At 45.2% G+C, this 27,535-nt stretch overlaps 1 protein-coding gene across 2 annotated transcripts; it reads left to right on the top strand.

Moving 5' to 3' along the window:
* Window positions 1-2,381: 2,381 nt before the first annotated feature.
* CUNH5orf34 (chromosome unknown C5orf34 homolog) lies at window positions 2,382-27,535 on the top strand. 2 transcript variants are annotated; one of them, XM_073680301.1, is made up of 12 exons: window positions 2,382-2,643; window positions 5,345-5,434; window positions 6,497-7,056; window positions 7,380-7,475; window positions 8,584-8,707; window positions 11,028-11,119; window positions 14,135-14,204; window positions 17,618-17,788; window positions 22,047-22,177; window positions 23,580-23,684; window positions 24,540-24,580; window positions 26,057-27,535. In XM_073680301.1, exons 1-12 carry the CDS (start codon window positions 2,452-2,454, stop codon window positions 26,230-26,232), a joined length of 1,848 nt encoding a protein of 615 aa, XP_073536402.1. In that variant the 5' UTR covers window positions 2,382-2,451; the 3' UTR covers window positions 26,233-27,535. The 2 variants fall into 2 exon arrangements, with proteins under 2 accessions (XP_073536402.1, XP_073536403.1); XM_073680302.1 differs by lacking the exon at window positions 17,618-17,788.

Genomic DNA, 27,535 nt, shown 5'->3' with positions numbered 1-27,535 from the left:
CCGCAGCTTGTGCACAGCACATGCGGATTATCATTGGGGACCATGGGGCACGTATTACCAAGCGTTTTCGCTGCGGAAATTCCGCGGCAGAAACACTTGAAAAACGCATAGTGGGCACGCAGCCTGAGGCTGTGTTCACAAGCAGCAGGGTTTTTGCTGACTTTGGAGACAGAAAAGAAGCTGCATTGTCCAGTACCAGTAAAAACTGATATTTTTAAAATCTCATGCGCACTTTTTTTTCTATTAAATCTGCAGTATATCAGTTCTTTCAGCTTTTTTTTGCAGCAATTTTTCACCTATAGAAAGCAATGAGAAAGTGCAAAAACGCAGAAAAACCTGACAGAAGAACTTACACCAATGTGAACAGAGTAGATTTTATTTTAATAGTGGCTCAGGGGACCGTCACCGCTATGCAGCTGTATGACTGCAATCACACACAGCGCTCTTCTGCCAGGAATTATAGGAGATACTTAGACTTTGGCTATGTGCCCACGATGCAGAAAGACTCTCATCCAGACCCGGGTACCATAGAAACTGTAAAAAAAGAATTTAAAATAAAAAATAAAGTTTATACTCACCTTCTGATGTCTTCCCGGTGTTTTGTCTGCTCCGTCCGGTGTCTTGCAATGTTCGCGTTGATGTGAAGGACCTGCCATGACGTCACTGAGTCATGTGACCCATCACATGGCTCAATGACGTCACCGCAGGTCCTTCACACTACCGCAAGCAGTGCAAGACACCGGACGGAGCAGACAAAACACCGGGAAGACATCAGAAGGTGAGTATAAACTATTTTTTTTATTTTTCACCATTCTTATTCTTTTTTTTAACTAACTTGGTCTCACTATATATGCTGGTTGCATGGATTTATATAGTGTGAACAAGTTGACAAACACTTTCCAAGTGATGCTAAAATCTCTTGGAAAAGCGCTTGATAACCCACATGCGGAAATGCATGCAAAGACGCTGCACAAATGCTTCTACCTGGCGGGAAAACCGCATTTAAAATCCGCATGCGTTTTTCCTGTCAGGGAGAAGCGTAAAAAATATGCAGCATTTCTGCATCGTGGGCACTTAGCCTAAAGGTCACACTATATAAATCCATTCTGGTTGCATGGATTTATATAGTGTGACCTAGTTGTCAAGCACTTTCCAAGTGATGTTAAAATCGCCTGGAAAGTGCTTGTCAATCCACATGCGTAAACGCATGTGGAAACGCATGTGAATCCGCATGTATTCCGCAGGAAAAACGCATGTACAATCCGCATGCACAATCTGCATGCGTTTTTTCTGCCAGGGAGATGCAGAAATGATGCAGAAATTTTCTGCTTCATTTCTGCATCGTGTGCACATAACCTCAGGCTGTGTGCCCACGTAGCGTTTTTCAAGCGTTTATGCTGCGGAATTTCCGCAGCGTAAACGCTTGTGAAACGCTAGGTAATCCGCACCCCATGGTCCCCAAGGGGATTCCGCATGTTCTATGCACATGCTGCGGATTTTTCCGCAGCGTTTATGCTGCGTACAAAAATCCGCAGCATGTCATTTAATTTTGCGGAAGCGCAGCGGAATGGCCGCCATTGACTTGCATTGAGACGCATAGAAACCGCGACTGTACATTTTTACAAGCGGCTTCTATGCGTCTCTATGTGCGGATGGTACCCAGTTCTGGAGGAGAGGAGACTCTGATCCAGACCTGGGTACCATTGTACCTGTAAAAAAAGAATAAAATAACAAATAAAGTTTATATTCACCTGTCCGGCGGCTTCTCTCTGAATGCCGGCATCGCTTGAGGACCTGCAGTGATGTCACAGTCATGTGACCGCAGGTCCTTCACCGCTCTGTCTCGCGATATGCCGGCAGCCGGGAACCAGACGGGAACGAGCGCTGCAGCCACGCCGGGGCCTCGGGGGTGAGTATAGCTTTATTTTTTATTTTTACGGTTCACACTGTATAAATCCATGCTGTTTGCATGGATTTATATAGTGTGACCTAGTTGTCAAGCACTTTCCAAGTGATGCTATCGCCTGGAAAGCGCTTGTCAATCCGCATGTGAATCCGTATGTATTCTGCAGGAAAAACACATGCACAATCTGCATGCGTTTTTTCTGCCAGGGAGATGCAGAAATGCTGCAGACATTTTCTGCTTCATTTCTGCATCGTGGACACATAGCCTTTATATTATAGTTCCACATAATGAGAGAGAGAAAACAAAAGTACATTCGGGTGCTGCGCATGCGCAGTAAGGGCTGCTTTAGGCCCATCTGCTATGGTCACGTGACTTCTCCAGCGGCTTCCTCATCTGTCATGGCAACGACGTTGTTATCCAATCAGAATATCAGAATGTATTGCTTGGTTGCACCGTGGCCAATCAGCGAATTGTGGGCGGTGCTCAGTGTGGCCGGGCCGTTTGAACAGTACAGTGTCGGTTGGTTATGTGCCCGGAGGAGTAGGATGTCGGCTCCGTGCTCTCTGCTCCTGTACGCGGATGACTCGGCGGAGGTTCAGTACGGGGATGGAGCGCGGCTCCTTCTGTCTCCATGCGGGACGGAGTTCATGTATGAGAGGCCCCAGGCTGGTGGTCACCCGGTGCAGAGGCCGGGGAGGGGGCGGCACAGGACGGAGTATGTGACAAGCAGCTGCCGGGTGAGACCCTCCGGGATCCTTATGTCTTTACGATAAATGGTTTATGGCTCAAATTGCATCTGCAGGATGTTATAAATAAAGTTGGTGAAAGAAAGCGCCGTATAGACCGGTCGCCGTATGGATCGGGTGCTGTATGGACCGGCCGCCGTACAGACCGGGTGCTGTATGGACCGGCCGCCGTACAGACCGGGCGCTGTATGGACCGGCCGCCGTACAGACCGGGCGCTGTATGGACCGGGCGCCGTATAGACCGGGCGCCGTATAGACCGGGCGCTGTATGGACCGGCCGCTGTATAGACCGGGCGCCGTATAGACCGGGCGCTGTATGGACCGGGTGCCTTATGGACCGGGCGCCGTATAGACCGGGCGCTGTATGGACCGGCCGCCGTATAGACCGGGCGCCGTATAGACCGGGCGCCGTATAGATCGGGCGCCGTATGGACCGGCCGCTGTATGGACCGGCCGCCGTATGGACCGGGCGCCGTATGGACCGGGCGCTGTATGGACCGGGCGCCGTATAGACATGGTGCTGTATAGACCGGGCACCGTATGGACCGGGCGCCGTATAGACATGGCGCCGTATGGACCGGGCGCAGTATAGACATGGCGCTGTATGGACCGGGCGCCGTATAGACATGGCGCTGTATGGACCGGGCGCCGTATGGACCGGGCGCCGTATAGACCGGGCGCTGTATGGACCGGGCGCCGTATAGACCGGGCGCTGTATGGACCGGCCGCCGTACAGACTGGGTGCTGTATGGACCGGCCGCCGTACAGACTGGGTGCTGTATGGACCGGCCGCCGTACAGACTGGGCGCTGTATGGACTGGCCGCCGTACAGACTTGGCACTGTATGGACCGGCCGCCGTACAGACTTGGCGCTGTATGGACCGGCCGCCGTACAGACTTGGCGCTGTATGGACCGGCCGCCGTACAGACTTGGCGCTGTATGGACCGGCCGCCGTACAGACTTGGCGCTGTATGGACCGGCCGCCGTACAGACTGGGCGCTGTATGGACCGGCCGCCGTATAGACCGGGTGCTGTATGGACCGGCCGCCGTACAGACTTGGCGCTGTATGGACCGGGCGCTGTATGGACCGGCCGCCATATAGACTGGCACCGTGTAATGTTAGCAGCCAGATGTAGCTGATGGAGACGTAGGGGCCTCACACATATGGGTGTATTACGTCTCCATAATATTGTGCAATGTCTCTTATATAGCTGCAAATAAATACACCCGCTGCAGTGACGCCCCATAGACCGGACGCGGCCACAGTAGGCAATCACTGACCTGAGGATGTCCCATGTATGCTAGAGGTGATTGGCAGCAGTGGTCTATACAGGACGTAATTTCTGCAGCTGTGTAAAGACCAGAATGGTGGGGGAGGCTGAGGATGCGATGCTGGTACGATAGGAATTTATTTTAATACTATTTGAGACTGTGAAATATTTACATATCCTGGGAATCCCCCGTATTCCTCGCTCACACCTGTGTGTAACTCGGACTGGTGGTGTTCAATGTTTTCTCTAACCAATGATATCCAATGGGGCTGTGCAGATCTGCGATTTATTTCCCATAACTATGCGGCATGCTGTGATTGGCTCTGCAAATCGAATCACACTCGTCCATACAAGTCATTGAGTGCGTGGAAAATGTCGGACTGCGCTCTGATGACATCTGAGTGCAGTCTGGTTTCCATGGATTCACACGATGGAGCAGATGGAGAAATTAGGTTCTCTTTCTCCTCTTCGCCTGTACTGCTGTTCTCTCATCCTAGAGAATGGGATCACACTAAGCTGACACTAATCAAACTCTGAGGGTCATTTACATAACCCATCCGATTTTCTCGCATTAGAGAATCTACTGTTGGGAGAGCGGGCCCTTAAGGGGATTATCCAGTCACACCATCATGCCATATCAGTAGGATTGGTCAATATGAGATCACTGGGGGTCCGACATCCAGCATTCTCCAATTAGCTGAATACTCCTCTGGCAGCGGCGGGACAAACACATGACACAGTGCTGCAAAGCTCGGCTCCCTCCAGTGTTTAGCCAAGTCCTGCAGAACCACTCCTACGCTCCATGTGATCACATCTGCCCCCTACTGGAACAAATACCAGTTGATCAGCAGGGGGCCGGATGTCAGACCCCCTCCGATCGAATATTGATGATCTGTCCTGTGGACCAGCATCCCCTTTAAATATCAGAAGTGATCCTCCCTCTACTAGATGAAGATTCAAAATACAGCCTTTAAAGCTGTTATCCACTTCATAGGTCATCAATATCAGAGCTGAGATCCGGCACTCAGCGCCCCCTACTGGCGTGGAACAGCACAGCGCCATACACTGTAGTGGCCATTCTCAGGTACTGCAGCTCTGCCCGCCCCTTGCTGCCCTGCGCCTTACACTGTTTACATCTGGCCACCACTGGAGCTGCAAACAGCTGATCAGGGAGGGTGATGAAAAGGTCAACAATATCCAAGTAATGGATAGCCCCTCTAAAATCTGGATTTGGGGTCTGCATAGCTTTCCCCTTCCCCAAATTCATTCTTTGTTGGAATTTCACATGAAACCAGACAGGTCTCATGACAGGTGCCCACAATGTACCATATAGGCGCCGGCTTATTTTGCTGCACAGAAATTGGGCATTTCCTGTGTATAATTTTTTTAAACCAAAAGTGTTTTCTGCTTAATCATCAGGAACAAGTTCTTCAGGCTCTGAACTTTCGCAACACTTTTTCCAGTCGTCCGTTTTTACCTTCAAGCCTGGTACCTTTAGAGGAGATCATGGTATGTATATCGGGGTTCTCAGTATGCGCCATCAGGTATATTGGTACCTGCACCCGTCTTCAGACCTCATGGGAAGCATCTAGCCTGTGTGTTGTACGATCACTTCAGACCTGTTCACATCACGCTAAGCCCTATGTTTAGCTTCTAATCTGAAACAGCCAAATTGGTCGATTAACCTGGCGGAAGCCAAGATAATGTCCTTTAGGGCTTGGTAAGGCCAGAAGACATAAACCTTACAAATCCTGTAGAGAGAAGCATGGTGAGCTCCGCCGTTCTATGCAAAGATCTACAGCACATCAGGCAACATCATCAATAAATGTGTTTGATGGAAAGATGTGATGTGAACAGGGGTGACATGTATTTTTTTCAAGATACTAAGCTATCCATAGAATAGGGGATAATTTATCGATTGATGGGGTCCGACTGCCTGAATGAAGCAGCGATGGAGGATGCACAGCTCCGCTCCATTCATTTATGGGGCTATGTCCATAGAGAACTAATGACGTGGAGGTGCACATACTCAATCTCTGTTACTCTCAGACAATGATCCATTGTCGGGATTGTTGGAAGGTCCCAGCGATCCCGAGAATTGGGTTGTACAGAGCATGATGCATTTCGATATCATATGTGCTCATTGGGAGCAACCAAGTACAGTTCTTACCGATCTGTCAATCCCATAAACAATGAATGGAGTTGTGCTGCGCATCCTCCATCTCTGCTTCATGCAGGCAGGCAGTCCCCTAGCCTGTGGATTCAGGAAATTATCCCCTAGCCTGTGGATTCAGGAAATTATCCCCTAGCCTGTGGATTCAGGAAATTATCCCCTAGCCTGTGGATTCAGGAAATTATCCCCTAGCCTGTGGATTCAGGAAATTATCCCCTAGCCTGTGGATTCAGGAAATTATCCCCTAGCCTGTGGATTCAGGAAATTATCCCCTAGCCTGTGGATTCAGGAAATTATCCCCTAGCCTGTGGATAGGGGATTACTGAAAACCTTGGGATAATCCCTTCCCAGCCTTGATGGGTTTATAAAGCGAGCTTTCACTCTTGCTCTTTCCGCAGACTCTCCTGCCTGAGATCTCTGAGGTTGCGTGGCCATCTCTGAAGGAAGACTCTGGTTGTGTGGCATGTCTGGAGGACGGCAGTGTACATGTTTCCTCAGTGGATGGACATGCTCATCTGTACATGACGGCCCTACAGAAAGAATTGACTGTGAAGTTTTTGTGTCAGCTAAGCTGCGTCCCCTGTGCTCCAGAAAATACAACCCAGAGTAAAGAGAACACTGACCCCCAAACGGCAAAGATCAAACCCACAAGAGACCTGAGCAGGTCAAAATATTCCTCCTGTGTCCTCCAACAGGGGTCTCCATTATGTCTGACAAAACACACCTGCCTGTACACGTGGCTGGTGCAGCGCTTCTCCGTGGCCGACTGTCCACCACCATTTCAGTATCCCATGGACTTAGCGCTTCACTTCCACCAACAGTTTCCCCGACAAGGTGACATAAAGCAACTCGTGTGCGAAGCGGAGACTGCGGCTGGGTCTAACTCCCTAGAAATAAGAACCGTGTCGGTTTTACCAAAAGCGTTACCACTAACCTGCTCTGCCGCACATGTGCACAGGTAGGGGGTCCCATGGCGGCACAGGTGTGTGGGGGGGGGGGTAACATGGTGGCACAGGTGCAATCCACTCTGTAATTTTTAGCATATTAACCCCTTGCTGGTAGGGTATTTGGCCCCCATCTGAGCTGCCTGCAGCTGCTACTTGTACCGCACCCCGGTTGTCCGCCGCACATCAGGAATCCTTAAATTGTATCCAGTTTTTGACAACTATTCTCTTGTGTGACAATCACTTCTTTGCAGTCGATCTGCGCTCTCCGATCAATACACAGCAGATCAATAGTGTAAGCACCATTCATATTCCTCTCCACACTGTCTTGTTACAGATGGAGGTCTTGTAGATCCGCTCTGGAAGGAGGAGACGCGCTGGCAGGAAATTCATTGCCTGTGAAGGTGGTGATCTACAGTGGTGTCCTCTACAGGTGAAACATTATTATTCGCCGTATTTAGACAAGATCCACTATACTATATTGTGCACTTTATAAGGGACCGCGCATTTCTCAGAGGTGGAAAACGCCTTTCAGATCACATCAGGACCATCGATCGCCAGATGAGGATACAGGCAGCCACACTGTCACGTCTTCATGTGATGCAGATTATTATAGGACATCCTCTCAGGTGAAATAAGGTGGCGTAAAGTCCTCCTATGTGGGTGACAATCCTCTATGATTTACACAGGGGGTTCTGTTACTTAAGACAGTCACACCTGACACAAAAAGTGTCAAAGGGTCTTCAGAGATATAGTGTCTGGCCTCTGTCCTATTTTTCAATGTGTTTGAAGCATAAAAGTGTTTCTAGTGACTTTGCGGTACATTACCACTACACAGATGCCTTGTTATATTCAGCGTGCACTGGGAAAGAAAAGGAGCATGCATGGAGTATAAGTCTCCTCACTCTGACATGCCAGGCCTGGCTTGTCACTCTCCACATGGAGAAACCTTACCCCTTAGATCCTGGGCAAAGAGGGCACAGGACTGTACCTTCAGGCAGCAGTTGTGGTGTCCAGGAGATCAGGCCTGTGCGGCCCACTGCCTCCTGGCACTCCCAGAGAAAACTGCCCTGATATCTTAAGTCCTGAAGAGTATATGATGCCTGACAGCCCCATGTCACCTGGCAGAGAGGGGAGAAAGCAATAATGGGTGCCTGAAAGAGTTTGCTGTGGGTGAAACCACCTATCAGCGGAGCTCTTGAGTCCGGACTACACACCTAGTCTACCTTTTCTTTGCAATTACTGTGCACGCTGTGCTGAAAGCTATTTTATATAGGCTGCCCCCTGCTGGCATTTGCCTTTTGTATAGGTTTTAAAAAGATTTCTGGCCCTATGAATACCAAACTACTGGGTGCTCATGTAGCCATTGTATGCTCCCTGCAGTGTTCTCATCCTGCAGTGCTGTGGGCCGCTGGGGTCTATATTGCATTTGTAAGGAAATACATATTGGGCTTCTGCTGTAGGCGCTGCGTAACCTTGTGCTGTAGGCGCTGCGTAATGTTCTGCCTCATCCACAGTTTGACCGTTCTTATTTGTATCAGATTCATTTTGGATAGAACCAACTTGGTGGAAATTCACCCAGGCGACGGCTCCGTTTTTACTTCTGAGGGTGATTCTATGGGAAAATACTTCAAACATTGCTTCATAAAGGAAGACACTAAACAGGTACGTGGTGCTGAGAGCTGAGTGTACGCAGCTTATAGTGATACTGACCTCATTGAGAGCATTATTCCCATCTCAGACATTTCTAGCTGATGCACTGGATGTGCTATATCATCCTGCGTCTGGTACCCCCGCACCCAGTGGTGTAACTAGACTCTGATGGGCCCTTGTGCAAAATTGGGACCTGCCCTCTCCCGCCACCCCATGTGTTGGCAGATGTATGGGCCTTTGTAGTATTCTAAATCCTATAAGAACATACGAGTTGCACCCCCTCCCCCATTATCTAGTTATGTCCCCCATCCTGGGCCCATCCTGGTATATATGTCCCCCATCCTGGTATATATGTCCCCCATCCTGGTATATATGTCCCTTATCCTGGGCCCCTTCCTGGTTTACTTATCTCCCATTGTGGTATATATGTCCCCCATCCTGGGCCGATGCTGGTATATATATGTCCCCCATACTGGTACATATGTCCTTCATCCTGGGCCCCTTCCTCGTATACATGTATATCCCCCCATCCTAGTATACATGTCCCTTACGCCGACGTCAGCTGCTGGCCTCTGATTGGCCCCGTCGGGTCTGCTGTGCTTCTGAGGTCGCACATCCAGTTGAAGTTTGCGCTGGCGTCGACGGGCCCCTCACCCGCACGGCCTGGTCGCATGTGCGACCGCGATTGTTACACCCCTGCCCGCACCCCCAGACCTCTATCCCACCAGTGAGACATCCTGCGGCTGCTGCATTTAGACAGAATGAAAAGGCAGCTGCTCCTGTGACTCTTCATTCACTTCTATGGGACTTAGCTGAGCAAGTGTCCTTGACTGGTTTCCTTTACTGCCATAAAGAAATGGGATCTGCATTTGAGACGTTTATGGCAAATTTATTTAGAGTGTGAAAACCCTTTAACCCCCTCCCGACATGGCTATTTTTTTTTTTTTCTTTTTTGATTCCCAGAGCCATAACTTTTTCTCCATCCCCATAGCCTTATGAGGGCTTCTTTTTTTGTGGGACGAGTATTACTTTTGAAAGACACCATTTGTTTTATCATGGGATGTACTGGGAAATGTGAAAAAAAATTCCAAGTGTGGCAAAAAAACGCAATTGCACAATTTTATTTTTTGTTTGAAGTGGTGAAAAAAAATTCAGGAATTTGTAGAAAGGAAAAAAAATATTCACTTGTGTCGCCATTTTCCGAGAACCGTGACGTTTTCAACTTTTGGTGGATGGGGCTGGGTGAGGGCTTGTTTTTTGTACCATGAGATGACATGTATATTGATACCATTTTGGGTAAATGCAATGTTTTCATTGCTTCTTATTGTGTTGTTTTACAATGTTGTGGAGGCCGAAAAACATAATTTTGGCATTAAAATTCTCTCTCTCATTATGCCGTTTACCGACGGGTGTATTATTTTTATTTTTTGATTAGCAGACCTCCAGCCATCATGGCAACCCATTGGCCCCCCGCCATCACGTCAGATGGGTGCATAGAATGATGGCATGCTGCTGGCAGAGATCGACAGCAGCATGTAAAAGCTAAGAGCTGTGTGCGGAGCCCCTCTCCATGCACAGCTGTCATTGGTAGATAATGGCTGAATATCACAGCCATCACATACAGGCAAAGATGGGCTCAGCTCCTGATCCCGCATCAGTCAGTGAGCCAATATATGACTTTAACTGTACGTCATATGTTGATAAGGGGGTTAAAGGGAATCGAGCATCATCAGAGAGCGGCATGATGTAGGGGCAGAGACCCTGTTTCCAGTGATCTGACACTTACAGGGCTGCTTGCTACAAGTTTTATTAAAAACTGATTCCTCTGTTTCAGATCTAGCAGTGCTCTGAATGTTGAGCTCTGTATAACCCTGCCCACACCACTGATTGGCCGCTTTCTGTGTACTCTATGCATAGGCAGAAAGCTGCTAGTTAGTTCTTAATCTCCTACTGATAAAACAGTGATTTTATCAAACTACACTAATCAGCCCAGTAAGTGACACATCGCTGGAATCAGGGTCTCTGCCCCTACATCAGGCTGCTCTCAGATGAGGTAGCACAAACCTGCTGACAGATTCCCTTTAGGATCCAGTAACCCTTGCTGGGGTTTTCTGCACTGAAGGTATGAAAGAAACGTTTTCCTCCCGATTTAAGGACACTGGAGCTTCTCCCCAGCCTGATATGGCTGATAATAGGGAACAATAGAGTAAATTGAAAGGTCTGTTGCCCTGAGTAAAGGCAATTAATTTGCCTAAGCCACATTTAAACTGTGACTGACTAAGCCCCCTTGCCTTATTTCTTTCATTAACTTGTATTATTTGTGTGATATCAGACAGACGACCGGCTGTATACTGCGCGGGATCTCCCCCCTGACAAGCCCCGAGCCCCTTATTCTGTGCGCTCTCTCATATCCCAGGCTACAAGGTCGGTATTACTGTTGTGCCTATGCTGAATGGTTCAGGCGGACCTGTCCTTGTGCACAAAACCAGGGTAAGGACCAGTGCACACATTGCAGATTTGTCGTGTTTATTTCGACGCAGATTTATCACAAAACTTGAAGGATTTCCTAGTGCCAGGTAAGTGAATGAAGTCTCATGCACACATTGCCTATTTTTTACTTGCTGATTTACACCTGCAGCATGTCAGTTCTTTCAAAGTTTTTTTGCGGCAGATTTCACCCATACTAATAAGGGGAAAAAAAATCTTCAAAAAAAGAAAAAAACTCAGTAAAAATGTATCTATTTTACGCTTCATTTTTCCTGCCAAGAGATGCAGAAAAGGTGCGGAAACCCCTAAGGGTATGTGCACACATTGAGTATTTGCTGCAGACATTTCTGCATAAAAAAAAACGTCCCTGGCAGGAAAAATGCTGCATAAAAATTGTGCGTGTTTTGCGGAGGGGGCTTTTCCCAGTGATTACATTGGGTAAATACTGACACGCGGCAGATCTGAAACTGCTTCAAATGTGCAAGGAAATAAGATTTCAGAAATCTTATTCACTTCAGTAAAATGCTGTATTTTTCTTTCCAAAAACACTACGTGTGCATATATATAGTCCTGCTCGTCATTATTGGCACTCATGAAGTTTAAGTACATAATGTGGAATATCTCCTGAAAAAAATGAATCAAGTGAAAGTTTTTTTGTATAGAGACTCGTGTTACATACAAAAGAGCAAATCCTAAACAATAATTTAAAACAAAAAAGCAATGGGAGGGAAAAATAGAAAAACCTAAAGCTTACTGTGTCACTAGTATTGGCACTCTTTACATTTATTTAGTATGGAAACACAATTTGACCTGACTGTGGTAAATCACAAAAGAGACTGTCCTGTGATTAATTGTCGGTGCCTATGTGACATGAATTAGCCAATGAATGATGACTTTAGTGTTTTAAAATCCACATGGTAGGCCCTGTTCCTTTGTCACAATGGTGAAGACAAAGGAGCTGTCTGAGGACATCAGAACTGCTATTATTATCAAACACAAGACTTGCAAAGGGTACAATGCCATCTCCAAAGACCTTGGTATCTCAGTTTCAACAATGCGCAATGTTATTATGAAGTTTGCCAAACGTGAAGCCGTCAAAAACCTCCCTGAATGTGGGGGAAAGAGGAAAATTGGCAAGATATGTCTTCGATGGTTGGTTGGTGTGAATGGTGGCAAAAAACAGCACGTCAAACATCCAAAGACCTGAAGGCTAACATGGAACAGTCTGGGGTCATGGTTTCAACAAGTACCATACAGCGCACACTAAACCAAGCAGAACTTTATGGGCGAAGGCCAAGGAAGAAGCCATTGCTGAAGAAAAGACATAAAAAGGAACGACTGATCTTTTCCAAAGAGTTCCTTGACAAACCACAATCCTTCTGGGAAAATGTTCTGGGAACAGATGAAACAAGAGCTTTTTGGTAAACCAAAGTAACAGTTTGTTTACAGATGGTGCAATGAAGCTTATAAGGAAAATAACACCTTACCAACAGTTCAGCATGGTGGAGGATCCATAGTGCTGTGGAGTTGCTTTGCTGTGTCTGGTACTGGAGACCTTGACCATATGAAAGGAATCATGAAATCAGAGACTTATCAAGAGATTTTAGAGCAAAATGTCCTACCCAGTTTAAGAAAACTTGGTTTGAGTCGAAGATCATGGGTCCTCCAGCAAGACAATGACCCAGATCACACATCCAAAAGTACACAGGAATGGTTGAAAAAGAAAAAATGGCTGCAAGAAACGGTTAGAGGCTGTCAGTAATACTAAAGGGTGTGCAACCAAGTATTAATTAGGGGTGCCTTTATTGCTGCGCATGCTGATTATTCTGTTTCTTCTTTGAAATTGCAACATGAAAGTAGAAAAACAATGTTTTATTGTTGTATTACTTTGGACCAATAATTAAAAAATCCTGAGGATATAACTTTGGTACATTTCCATTTATTTCTGAAGATATTGTACAGTCTGTGGAAAAAATGATGAGGTGCCAATAATGGTGAACAGCACTGTATACCTTTTTAAAAGCATGGACTTGATTCCCTTATCCCCCACAAGTTATACCAGCTTTAGCTGCTCTCTCCAATCTAATTTATCCAGGAGCTGTCCTGATTGTCATTCACCGTAACTTGCTATCAGCTCTTTGAGAGAGGGCAGTTCATCTTCATCAGCATTCTACCAGCACTAATAGGTGCGGGAACTTTCTTGCTTTCACATCCAGCCTGCATTGTTCTTGCCATAGTCCAGTGACTTGCCTGCTCCAGATTAAAATGACTTTGAAATATAGAAGAGCAGAGAGCTGAAACCGCCCTCTCGTCCTGTGCTTTGTCTCGGTGTCTCTGCTGCGGGCACAGATTTATTCTTTACAGCAAGCAGCGGTCAGCAAGTTACACAGAAGGGAGCGCTCTGGATTTATTTTTCTGGGTATAAATGTAATTTTAGGTGTATAAAGCAATTTTATTAGCATCTCCGCATCCTGAATGGTTTGTAGGTTTCTAGGAAAGCTGGGTGCAGCGCCACTTTTTATTCATTAATAGATTGAACACATCCTTCTGGATCATCCATTCTTATGTATTGATGGTATATAAGCAGGAAGGGTGTGATGTCGTCTTATGTTCTGTCCGTTATACTATAGGATATTCTATAGGGGATGGATCTCTATACTGAAACCCTTAGTGTTGAATAAGATTCGTAGGACTGTGGTCCAGCGGCCATGTTGGTAGTCTGTGGCTCTCGGACCAGAGCCCTGCGCACTGTCCACTACCTGTGCCGTCCCCCTCCCCCGAGCCTCTTGATTAGAGGAGGATGCTGCAGGTAGGGTTGGGTTTGCGGGCTCCGTTCTGGCAGCCACAGACCACTGACGTGATCGCTGGACCAGGGTGCTTGAGATGTTTTGCTCCGCTCTAATTGGTAAGTAGGAGTGGAATTCTACTTTCATTGTACTTTTCTTTCCCCAGATTCTTGGAGTTTTGCTGCCAGCACAAGCTCTCCATCAGTCCTCTGTCTGACAGCTGTTGCTGGAGGATGGTACGGATTTCCATGCGTCATTTCCATGTGTATTTGAATAAGCATTGTCTCGCCACTATGCAAAATGCAGGATAGAAAAGCTCAGGGTGGAGGCTGTGGAAATGATCCCAAGCGCTCAAATATGCAAAAGAGGAAATGTGTGAGATGTTCTGGAACCTCATCGTGGCCAAACCAGACTCTTAAGACCCCGATTCATCAACGCTTTTATGCCAAAATTGACGTGAAAAGCTTTAATAAGTAACAATATTTTTGCAAAATGTGCAGCTGTGCAAAAATTTAGCGACTTGCCCAGCTTCGGCAAAATGGATGATGCTGTGATGGGGGGCTTGACAGAGCGTGGCGACCCACGCTCAACGTTCCTTATGCAATACCTCTTACTCCAGTCCCTGACTAAAGTGATATTTGTGGCTAGGTGCACATGGAAGCGTACGCTACTTAGCGCCTCGTTTGATTAATTAAGAATTGTCTCTTAATAAGTCAGGCACCTCGCACTCCACCCCGGCCCCTCATGACGACCAATGGGAAAAACGCTTTCCTAGACGAATCAGGGCCTAAGAGTATGTGCACACATTGAGTATTTGTAGTAGACTTTTCTGCACCAAAAACCAATGTTGGCAGGAAAGTACTGCATGTCTTTTGAGGTTTTTTTTTTTGTCACATTCATTTTAATGAGTGAAAAGCGCTGCAAAACGCTGGAAGAATTGACACGCCGTAGGTTCGGAAAATTCTTTAATTGTTCAAATCTGCAGGGAAAAAGAAGCAGGACGTGCATGAGATTTCAGAAATCTCATTCTCTTTGCTTCTACAGTAGAATGCAGTGTTTTTTGTACCCTTGGAAAATTCATAGAAAAAATGCAGCATGTGAACAGGTCCTAAGCAAATTATATTTCATGCAACTTTTTTGCGGTTCAAGCAGGGCTGTGGAGTCGGTAAGTCAAACCTGCGACTCCGACTCCTCAATTTCCCTTACACTGACTCCGACTCCACGACTCCGATGCCCACATATATTGCTTATATTTAAGTGAAAAATTTATTGTAGTACAATGTGAACATCAGACATTTAATAATTTTTATGATACAATAATCAAGATATTTAGATAGAATATAATGATGGATGGAAGGATAGAGTGTGATAGACAGATACAGACAGCAAATAGTACATTGCACATGTAGTTCATACACATTGTACAGAGAGCACATAATAATCACCTACAATATTAGCATTAGTTACCTTCCTGTGACAGAGATGAGCAGTAGTACTTTCACTTTCTCCAGCTCGGGGCCCAGGAATGGGATCCTGTGCAGGGCAGGCACCCCTCCCCCTCCTCTCTCTGGTGAAGAGGGCAGAAGACAGGACAGAGGAGGGGAGATTGCCCCCTGCAGTCTGGAGCCAGTGCAGGATGGGAGCACTGCAGCATACAAGTGAGTTTTGATAGGTGCGTGCCCCTGTTTCTAGGAGGGGGGGGCCGCTGCCCCTCTCTGGCTACGGCCATGATTCACACACAGCGATTTTGTGGATCTGTTTTTTGCAGTAAAATGCAGTGACTCTGGGCATCCCAGCAAAGTCAATGGGTTTCAAGATATGACATTCAGACACATCGTTTTGTGAGGATCCATTTTTGCGCTCAAAAACGGATCCGCCCAAAGAATGAGTTTGTTCGGCGTTTTTCTAATCTGCTTTTGCTATTGAAAACATTATCTATGAGCTCAAAAACCTTTCAGGTGATGCGGTTTTTAAAAAAGCTGATCTGCTTTTGCAGCTGAAAAATGTATCCTCAAAAAACGCAGCAAAAACGCTGTGTGTGAATGTAGCCTTAGATCAGGAATAGAACAGCCATTTATAGGACATTTCATAACTTTCCCAAATTCTTATGAAAAAATATTCCCCACAAACTGCATTGATCTACTGCACCCAATTTATTATATATTTTAGGAGTCTGAGTCGGTCCATTTTATACCGACACCACCAAAATGAGCACCGACTCCGACTCCACAGCCCTGGGTTCAAGGTTATGTAACTGTCTCTCCATAAAGAGTTGTGGAAGTAAGGTCCTAAAAGCAACCAATGACCTTTCAGCTTTTATTTTTTGCAAGAACAATAAGAAATGAAAGCCGTGCTGTGATTGGCCATTTTTATATACTTTTGCTATAACTTTGCATACAGGAAGCAAATGAAGAATAAAAAAAATTCTGTGCGAAGGTGAAGATAATCTGTAAGCATCTCTGTAATAAAATGGCCTTGTGATTAATCATTATGGGGCTGATAATGTGCTCCGCACTAGTTGGAATCTGCTTTTATTGCATGATCTGCACAACACACAAAATACAAGCAGATCTGAACGGTGGGACAGAGCTACTGACCATATGTGACCACCAGTCCTAGACATTAGACACTCGAGGAAGGGGGGGGGGGGGGGGGGTAAAAAAAAAACACACGGGTCAGTAAAGTGCAATAATATGTATGTAACCATTAAATTTAGACCAGTTTTTCCCAATCAGGATTCTTTGATCTCAGTCTAGTCCACAGAAGTGTCATTGCCCGATCTGTTCCTCCCTGTGGGAGTAGGGCCTTGTTGGGGCAGCACTTCTATGGGAATCAGATTGGGCTGGACTGCTTCTCGTTTAGCACACACCTCTTGCTCTATTCAAGGTAATTATATTTGGGGACACATTATTAAAAATCATGTTTTCCAAAAAAAATAGAGGGAACTTTGAATAAACACCGAGGTTTAAAGGGAAGCTAACAGCAGCCTGATGTAGGCAAAAAGACCCTGATTCCAACGATGTATCACTTAGATTACTGGGTGCAGCCGTTCTGACACAATCTGAACTTTTAGATTCAGCATGAAGCAGAGCTGAGGAAGCTAACCCTGCCCACTCTACAGCTAACCCCGCCCACACCAGGCTCTCAGTGTACAAAGTCCATAGACAGTGCCTATCACAGGAGGGGGCGTGTCGAACTAGCATGCACGAGCCGCTGTGTACAGAAATAAGCACCTGTGCCAAAACAATCATTGCAAACAAACAAAACCACAGGGCTTGATAAGAGAGGCATCACTGGAATCTGTGTGTTAACCCCCACCTCATGCTGTCTTCAGCTTTAATAGCAAAAACCTACTGACAGATTCCCCTTAAGCATTTTCTAGATATTCCCAAACAAAGCCATTGATTCTTCTTATCGGTGTTTGCTCTGTCTGACAAGTTTCCTAGTTATAAATAATATTGCAGAAAATATCAGGGATACTCGCTGATCGCACTGGCTCTATCTGCTGCACATACTATAGTGGGGGCCGGTGGTCACACATCTCCTCGGCTATGTGTAGAGACTCCGTGTCCTCAGCATCCATCATACAGAACTATGGGTGTGAAGGCAGGCTGCCATGTCCTGGTATTATGTACATTTCTTCTTCCAGGGATCTGGACCTGACTCCAGAGCTGTCGCTCCAGTGCTGCTCCAGCAATCCTTCATCCCAAACCAAGGAAGATTTGCAGCATATTCTAATAACGCAGTGTATGCCAGCTATGTGGACGGTGTCCTTCTACACTTGATTTGGGGTTTTGCCAACTTTAATAAAAATGAAGAGGTAATGTGCAAAGTCTACGTGTTTGTTAAAATGAAAACAAATCTAATATCGGGAGAAATGGCAAGTGTGAGGACCAAATTGTGATGGCTAGATGATTGGGTCAGAGCATCTCCAGGACCGCAGGCATAGTTTCCGGTATTCGAAGGTTCGTAATTAACAAAAGTGGTCCAAAGTAGGGCAACCAGTGACCAGGTCAGGGGCGGCCAAAGCCCCCTGCAGTGTGAGGAGTACTCCTTGACAGTTACATTGCATCCACCAAGTACACACCTTTATGGCAGTGGCCTCTTTCAGCTGGATAATGCCCCTGCAAGATATGTTCAGGAATATGGTTTGAGGAACAAAGAGTTCAAGGTCTTGTTCAACTTGTCCCCAAATTCGTCAATCTCAATTCTTTCAAGCATCTATGGGATGTGCTAGAAAAGTCCAATCCATGAAGGCTACAGCTTAAAGGGTCATTTCTTTTCAGGTTATTAAATTGCTTTACTTAGGCTGCATGAAAATAAGCAAGTTTGCAATTGACTTGCTTTTTCTATCTGCTGTTGAACTTTATCTTTCATAGTGTACAGCTGGTTTCCATGGAGCTCAGCCACTGAGGATGCGCAGTAGCTACATTCCAGGAGAGGGATCAAAGGGAGTCTGTCAGGACACAATGACTGTTCAGACCAAGTACAGGCGCTCGGTACATCATGGCAGGGCCACACATTTAAGTGTATCTTCCCACCTGTTTTTTTTCATCTATCTCTAGCCTTCATTAGCTTCATATAGCCAGAGCTGCCAATCGGAGAAAAGGAGGAGGTGGAGATAGAGGGACAGCAAGCAGGTGGGAAGGTGTAGTTAAATGTTGCACCGAGTGCCTGTACTTTGTTTGAACAGTCATTTTGTGCTGACAGACTCTCTTTGAAAGGAATCTGTCAGCAGGGTTTTGTTATTTAATCTGACATCAGCATAATACTGTATAGGGCATAAGACCCTGATTACAGGGATGTGTCACTTATTAGGCTGTGTGTTGTAGTTTCAAAACAATCTGTGTTTTATCAGCAGGAGATTATCACTGCTGGACTAGAAATCCCTTGTAGAGCTGTCAGGCTAATCTGTGTAACCCCTCCCCCACCGCTGATTGGCAGCTTGCGGACCATTCACAGTGTACATAGGAAGCTGCCAGTCCGGGGTGTGGGCGGGTTATATCCAGCACATAAGTCTTAGCTCTGCTACATCTACATCAGACGGGACAAGTATTCTATCAAATCTACACCAAGCAGCCCAGTAAGTGACACATCCCTGGAATCAGATAAGAGCAAAAAAAAGTATATCTAGCACCAATAAGCCCACAATGACAAATATAAAGGCGTTTGTGAGAGGCAAATAAATAAAGTGTACAAAAAAAATCCTCTATTATTTATAAAGTGCACAGGAAATGGTTAAGAACATTTAGAAAGGCGGGAAAGGTTTAACCATCTGTAAAGAGTCCATATATCAATAAATAATGGACACAAAAACAATCTCCCAGACAGTCCTAAAATATGAAACAAGTGCAAGACAATAAAAAATATAGATGTAATTCTATAGAGATGACAAATGGATAGTCTAAATATTTGTATATATCTCTGCCAAGAATAACAGTGTATAATAATACACTACCCAACAAAGACCTGTCCTAAAGAATAAAGCAAATGCAAAAAGTCCAATGACGGAGAAAAAAATACCTTAAAGTGTAAATAAGATCAAGGAACTCACATATGACCATAGGACATGTCTCAGCAGAGATATAAGATACTGAATGGGTGAAGGTAATATGCCCCACGCGTTATGCCACATGTGATGGCTTCATAAGTGGTATGAGGTATGTGCACAATGGAATCAGGCACTCTTGCTCTATAACATGCTGCTCTCAGATTATATAGCAAACACCTGCTGACAGAATCCCTTTAACACCTATCATACCAGTCAGATTTCTCCAGCCCATTGTTTTCTATACAGCAGCTAACTTCTCACTTCCCTTCCCCTCCCTCTCAGCTCCTGACAAGCTGCTGTTTTAAATCTTGCAAAATCACCAGCCCACAGCATTGGCTTCTCCCACAGCGAGTTTACTAATCAGGGATCTTACTGTCCAGAGCTGTGTGCTTGTTCAAATGCCGTTATCTCTGTGTAAATACAGTGATCACAGTGTAGATTCAGAACGAAACCACTGATGGCTGAATGTGTTACATTTAGAAACCAGAAAGTAAGGAGACTACATAGCTCTGAGCTGCTCAAGAGACAACCTGAGAGTAACTCTTTAATGTACATTTTCATCAGAGAATATCTCTGAGAAATTCCGTTTGTTATACTGCATTTTACTATGCTAGAAATGTGTGCCGAACTATCGGAACTTCTGGACTCAGATGCTGTATAAAGGAATCTTTACTTTTCCATCTACACTGTGTGCAGAATTATTAGGCAAGTTGTATTTTAGAGGATTATTTTTTATTATTGATCAACAACTATGTTCTCAATCAACCCAAAAGACTCATAAATATCCAAGCTTAATATTTTTGGAAGTTGGAGTGTTTTTTTTTAGATTTGGCTATCTTAGGAGGATATCTGTGTGTGCAGGTAACTATTACTGTGCAGAATTATTAGGCAACTTAATAAAAACCAAATATAATCCCATCTCACTTGTTTATTTTCACAAGGTAAACCAATATCAGTGCACAAAATTTAGAAATAAACATTTCTGACATGCAAAAACAAAAACCAAAAAAATTTGTGATCAATAAAGCCACCTTTCTTCATGATGACGCTCAACAGCCTTCCATCCATAGATTCTGTCAGTTGCTTGATCTGTTTTCGATCAACATTGCGTGCAGCAGCCACCACAGCCTGCCAGACACTGTTCTTAGAGGTGTACTGTTTTCCCTCCCTGTAGATCTCACATTTTATGATGGACCACAGGTTCTCTATGGGGTTCAGATCAGGTGAACAAGGGGGCCATGTCATTATTTTTTCTTCTTTTAGACCTTTACTGGCCAGCCACGCTGTGGAGTAGTTGGATGCATGTGATGGAGCATTGTCCTGCATGAAAATCATGTTTTTCTTGAACGATACCGACTTCTTCCTGTACCACTGCTTGAAGAAGTTGTCTTCCAGAAACTGGCAGTAGGTCTGGGAGTTGAGCTTCACTCCATCCTCAACCCGAAAAGGTCCCACAAGTTCATCTTTGATGATACCAGCCCATACCAGTACCCCACCTCCACCTTACTGGCATCTGAGTCGGAGTGGAGCTCTCTGCCCTTTACTGATCAAGCCTCTGGCCCATCCATCTGGCCCATCAAGAGTCACTCTCATTTCATCAGTCCATAAAACCTTTGAAAAATCAGTCTTAAGATATTTCTTGGCCCATTCTTGATGTTTTATCTTATGTTTCTTGTTCATAGGTGGTCGTTTTTCAGCCTTCCTTACCTTGGCCATGTCCCTGAGTATTGCACACCTTGTGCTTTTTGATACGCCAGTAACGTTGCAGCTCTGAAATATGGCAAAACTGGTGGCGAATGGCATCTTGGCAGCTTCACGCTTGATTTTCCTCAATTCATGGGCAGTTATTTTGCGCCTTTTTTGGCCAACACGCTTCTTGCGACCCTGTTGGCTCTTTGCCATGAAACGCTTGATTGTTCGGTGATCACGCTTCAAAAGTTTGGAAATTTCAAGACTGCTGCATCCCTCTGCAAGACATCTCACAATTTTGGACTTTTCAGAGCCCGTCAAATCTCTCTTCTGACCCATTTTGCCAAAGGAAAGGAAGTTGCCTAATAATTAAGCACACCTTATATAGGGTGTTGATGTCATTAGACAACACCCCTCCTCATTACAGAGATGCACATCACCAGATTTACTTAATTGGTAGTTGGCTCTCAAGCCTATGCAGCTTGGAGTAGGACAACATGTATAAAAAGTATCATGTGATCAAAATACTCATTTGCCTAATAATTCTGCACACAGTGTACATTAGGACGGTAGCACTCGGACAGACATCGGCAATTTTGCCAGTATGGATTTAGTAGGATCTTACATCGAAAGAAATGTGGAGTCTTTCTAATGTGCCATTAATAGTCCTTGTTAGTAAAGTCGGCTCATAGGATCTAGTACAGTTATTTCTCTCTTCATAATAAATTCTGTTTGTATTGAAATTACTCATCAGTTTTATCAGCAAAATAAACTGGTGAATGATAGAAAACATCTTAGATTAGCTCATAACTCCTTGTCCTGTTGCCTCCTTCATTAGTGTCCAGACAGCAAAGCTTTACAGAGATCATCCGGTACTGCCCTACATGAACGGTTCGGTTGGTGCTGTTTGCGCTTTCCAAATGGATCGTCAAAACTAGTAGAAATGGAAGATCCTGGAGAATATGCAAGGTGGGATAAGTGTGACTTACCTATTTATTTTTGTTAAAAGGGTTGTCCAGAATTTACTGATGACCAATCAGATCAGTGGGGGTGTGACACCTGGCACCCCTGCTGATCAGTTGTTATCGTTACTAGGGTTGAGCGAGTATGTTCTGTCCGAGTATGCTCGGGCCGAGCTCCGAGTAGTTACAGCTGCTCGGTGATAAGGTTAAATCGCTCCCTTGTGCATGATTTGCAACTGTTTGACAGCTTTATTACATGTGAGGAATGTGTAAGAAATAGACATTCCTCACATGTACTAAAACTGTCAAACAGTCGCAAATCATGCACGCGGGAGCGATTCAACCATATCACCGAGCAGCTATAAATACTCGGAGCTCGGCCCGAGCATACTCGGCGAAAGGGTTAATAGAACATACTCACTCAACACTAATCGTTACCATATTTAAGCAATGTACAGGATGGAGCACAGCAGCCTATACACTGTGCAGTGGATGCTGCCGGGATCTGCACTTTATCTCCTATTGCTACGAATTTTCACCATTCTGTGGCCACTTCCATACTCCACACGGACTTTGTGTGGAGCCCTGATGTGGTGTTCGCCACTTCCATACTCTGCACTGACATTATTGTGTGTAGCCCTGATGTGGTGTTTACCACTTCCACACTCTGCACTGACATTATTGTGTGGAGCCCAATGTGGTGTTCGTCACTTCCATACTCTGCACTGACATTATTGTGTGGAGCCCTTATGTGGTGGTCGTCACTTCCATACTCTGCAATGACATTATTGTGTGGAGCCCCTATGTGGTGTTCGTCACTTCCATACTCTGCAATGACATTATTGTGTAGAGCCATGATGTGGTGTTCGTCACTTCCATACTCTGCACTGACATTATTGTGTAGAGCCATGATGTGGTGTTCGTCACTTCCATACTCTGCACTGACATTATTGTGTAGAGCCATGATGTGGTGTTCGTCACTTCCATACTCTGCAATGACATTATTGTGTGGAGCCCCGATGTGGTGTTCGTCACTTCCATACTCCGCACTGACATTATTGTGTGGAGCCCTGATGTGTTCATATGACATCACTTTACCTTGTTATAGACACTGACCACTTCTGCAGCGATAATTCATGTGGGACAATTGGTAGTAAAAACACATTTGGAAGTTGTATCTTTTAATAATGCACACAATGTAGGGTTTTTACCATAAGGTAATTTAGGTTGTCACTGACAGCTTTTCATAATGGATGTGCAGAAAGAATGGTTACCCTGATATAGATGTGCATTATTCACATTCTCCTAATGTTATCTGAATTGCTGCTTTATTTTTCTCCATTTGTCTTTATCTTTTCCTTATTCTTTTCTGCCTAATACTTCCTCCTATAATCTATGTCTCCCTGTAGCTACATCCGCTCAGCAGTGGCCTGGTGCAGATGGCTGGATGAGAAATCATTGGGACAAATCATGACGCCCGTTACTACAGAAACTGATATGGTGAAGGGGTTTGGGTGGGTAATCTTTCCTCTCTATCCCCCATATGTCACATTTCACATCCTACATGACTTACGCTGGAGTAGTCGGGGAGATATATGTCAGCCAAATTGTCTGACAGCGATCTAATGTGTAGACATGTGTATCTCCCCGATTCCCCCTGCAAAGCCGAGCGCCACTATTTTCTCTGAGGGTTGCTGTTGAAATTATCTGGCAGCGGCTTTATCTTACCTAAAGGATTGGGCGATTGAATTCCAACCAACTGATCCTTATATCACCCAACATAACCTGTCGGGAACACTGGGGAGGCCCCCATGCACATTAGATGGTCTGGATGACATTTACTTAATGTATATGTGGCCTTTATGCATTGGTCTGTGTTGATAGGTCAGTAAAGCATCCCTGACCTAACAGAATAGGACTCTAAGGGGTTTTCCCTTTACAAGTTCTTAATAAGCTCGGCATTACTCCCCCTCCTACGCTCTAGCACCGCCTCTCAGCTGCTGCTACCGTTCTCTGTAAACAGGCTGCCGCAGTGATGACACGCCTACAGCACGTGACCACTGCAGCCAATTACTGGTCTCAGCAGTGTAGGACACATGACTACTGATTGGCTGCAGCAGTCACGAGTAGACGGCACATTATCACCGCAGCCTTGTAACCAGAGAACTGCAAGGAGCACCAAAATGGCAGCACTGAAGTGATGGGAAACCAGAAAATCCCTTTGATTAGATTTTTTAGAGATTTCCACTATTGGACCTTGGTTATATTTGAAACAGTTTTTTTGTTCTCCTAGTGAAATTACTCCACTAATTGCTACGGATTCTATCTATAATTTATGTAAATCACGAGCTTCAGGTCTCTTTCTCTAGGACGGTGGCACGTGAACTCCAGAAGATTCAGAGGTTTAACTGTATCCTTTATAGCAGCTGCTTGTTCAGGGGCGATGTGATGCGTTTATGGGAGAATGTACCCCGTTCTCTCAATTGTCCTCCTGGACATCTGAGACCAGATAAAGGATTGCCGGCAGGTAGGAAAACTGCGATGTGACCGCTAATATTCTCCATGCAGTGCATTATTCTACGTGGCTGCTCATAAATTCTTCACTTGGTGCAGAAAACCTTTCTGAAAAGAGAGGAGAAATTTAAAGGGAATCTGTTACCTCCTGGGAGATATCAGACCTCTACTATGGGCATACAGGTTATAGAAAAGTAAATCTATACATACCTGTATGGCCCATAGCAGAGGTCTGATTGCATTGTTTTTATAAACTCTGTTTTGCACAGGCTTGGCGTCCCCCGGACACCAAGAAATCCCTGCCTAACTGTTTATTATTCCCCGAAATCCCCGCCTATATGCTTAGTTATCATATTCTCCCCTCCCCTCCACGTCACAGGGCCCTGACAGTGGGTGACAGATTCCCTTTAATGTCAGTCATTGATTCACAGACTAAATGCTCTATTCTTCTCTTCGCAGAGATCATCAGCAGCTAACATGCATATTACAGGAGCAGGACAATATCTTGCACACTGCAACTGCTGCAGAACCTCTTCTTTTTTTTTTTTTTTTTTTAAATAAAGGAACGCTTCAAGCCAATTAGTGATTCACCAGAAGCTAACCTTTCCACTTGAAAGGAGGTTCTGCAGCAGCTGGGATCTGTAATACACGATCTGCATCATAATACTGCCAAGTAACTACATAACACAGCCGCAGTCACTCTAAAGTAACACCATCATTGTGAACGGTGAGATACATGCCGGTTTTACTGCTGATCTCAACATTTGCGTTGCAGTGAGGTCTGCTGTGAGAATCTGCAGCATAATAGAAGATCTCTGCCAAATAGCAATGATGCTTAGAGGACAATGGCTTGGTGGGTAGCACTGTAGCTTTGCAGTAATGGGGTCCTGGGTTCTCACCAAGGAATTTGTATGTTCTCCCCGTGTTTGTGTGGGTTTCCTCCGGGTTCTCCAGTTTCCTCCCACACTCCAAAGACATACTGATAGGGAATGTAGATTATGAGCCCCAATGGGGACCTGCGTCTATCCCGTCATGAATGTCCCAGTTGTGATTAACCCTGTAAAGCAGATGGGTCCCCAGATTTCCCAGTACAAGCTCTTGCTCCCTATGTGGCTGCTGTCAGAATGGCCGTATTATTTGCTTTCTCTGCCTAATAATAAAATGAGCCTCTGTGGGGTCCAGCAGGAGACTGTGGGGGCTGATGTTTGTATGACTATCAGGAGGGGATCTGTGTAATGTATGCAGTCTGTATTGTGACTCCTGCTGACAGATCGGCTTTATAAGAAATGTTATTGCAGCCATTAGATTTTCATTTTGCAGCCAAGGAGACCAGCACTGCGTCCTCATTGTATTTCTTAACACATACATCCAGTCTTATCGGAGAACGGCAGCGCACAGTGCAACAGAAATGATACTAAACTTCCCAGCCGGCCAGATAACGATGATGGAGGGGGAGGTGACATCCGTGAAATGAATATACAGGCTATTCTGGAGAAGACATCAAAAGCCATACAAGATATTGACTCGCTGCTTTCTTCTAGAAAGTAATAACTGCAGATGTGAGTCCTGTACAGAAGCAGATTTATTATATCCTATAGAAGGCGGATCATATTCACATTCCCACTAGCAGTGAATTATACTCATATGTCTACTTGTCAGCATATTAAATGTATATTCACGGAGACAAAGGGGCCACATGACCAGATTTTAAGTTTCCATCATATGATCATACATTTTTAAGTTTTTTGCCCAATGATAGCATATAAGAGCTCTCGAGAGCTGAGCATTTATGTGGAGTTTAGAGAGAAGCGTTGGCTGAAGGATCATGTGAGGTGCATGGGCTCCATTAGTCTCCTCTTCCGTGTCTTAGGAATCTTGCGAATAGCCTCTTCATAGAGGAAAAACAGGGTCTCTAACGCCACCTCTTGGAGGTAGCAATCCAACCTTTTATAGAGTTTTGCCACATGACTGCGGATCTAAAGCCAAACCAGAATCTGCATTTGCAGACCAGTAGTTTGGGGTTCTCGCTCCTAATCAGTGCAGGGTATGAGCCTGCTATTTCAGGGTTCTTGCTCCTTGTCAGTGCAGAGTAAGACCCTAGTATTTTGGGGTTCTTGCCCCTTGACAATGCAGAGTAGAAGGCTGGTATTTTGGGGTTCTCGCACTTCATTAGTGCAGAATAATAGGATCCTGGTATTTCAGGGTTCTTGCCCCTTGTCAGTGCAGAGTAGAAGCCTGGTTGGCTCGGTGAGAGGCCTTCAATGGAGGATCTAAGGGGTAAAGCTTCTTCAGGACACTGCCACGCTGGCCAATGACTACTCAGAAAAGCATATTCTCCTTTACAATAATGTCATGTTACTGTTTCCTAACTATAATAAACTATTAGTTGCGATTGTGCAGTCTCCACAGCTTACAGATGTGCTGATCAAAGGGTTAGACCATGACTGGTGTGGGCCAAGAAGAAAGTCCAGCATTGATATACTCGTACACAAAAGTAGTGGTGCGGCACAGCCAGTAATGGAGACACAAACACACTGGAGTGACCGTCACCAAATCTTGCATCATGTAAAAGCAGCCCCTCAGTATCTAAGGGTACATACTCGGTGGTTGGCAACTCTTGATGGGTGACCTCTACCTCAACGTTTATGTGCAGAATATGACTTTTTTTTCATGGCACTCTTCTTTTCTCTGAAGCAGTATGGCATCCGTGCCAAATCCGACCCATGTGAACACAGCCTAATGCTATAGAGGCTAGCTTAATGATTGATTCCGATGAGCCACTATAATATTATATATTAATATATTTTTATATTGTACATCAAAATTTATTAAAGGTATTGTCTAATCTTTA

This window comes from Phyllobates terribilis, unplaced genomic scaffold (genome assembly GCF_046119375.1).
Source record: "Phyllobates terribilis strain yellow unplaced genomic scaffold, ASM4611937v1 Scaffold_1__5_contigs__length_1240528914, whole genome shotgun sequence".
In the NCBI taxonomy this organism is placed as follows: domain Eukaryota; kingdom Metazoa; phylum Chordata; class Amphibia; order Anura; family Dendrobatidae; genus Phyllobates; species Phyllobates terribilis.
This window is presented reverse-complemented; position numbering and strand designations above follow the sequence as displayed.

Excerpts from the sequence above, each read along its gene's own strand:
- CUNH5orf34 (XM_073680301.1), top strand. The coding sequence starts at position 2,452 with ATGTCGGCTCCGTGCTCTCTGCTCCTGTACGCGGATGACTCGGCGGAG. Across the intron at positions 7,476-8,583 it reads TACAGTGGTGTCCTCTACAG|ATTCATTTTGGATAGAACCA; the intron begins GTGAAACATTAT and ends TATTTGTATCAG. Across the intron at positions 22,178-23,579 it reads GATCCTGGAGAATATGCAAG|CTACATCCGCTCAGCAGTGG; the intron begins GTGGGATAAGTG and ends GTCTCCCTGTAG.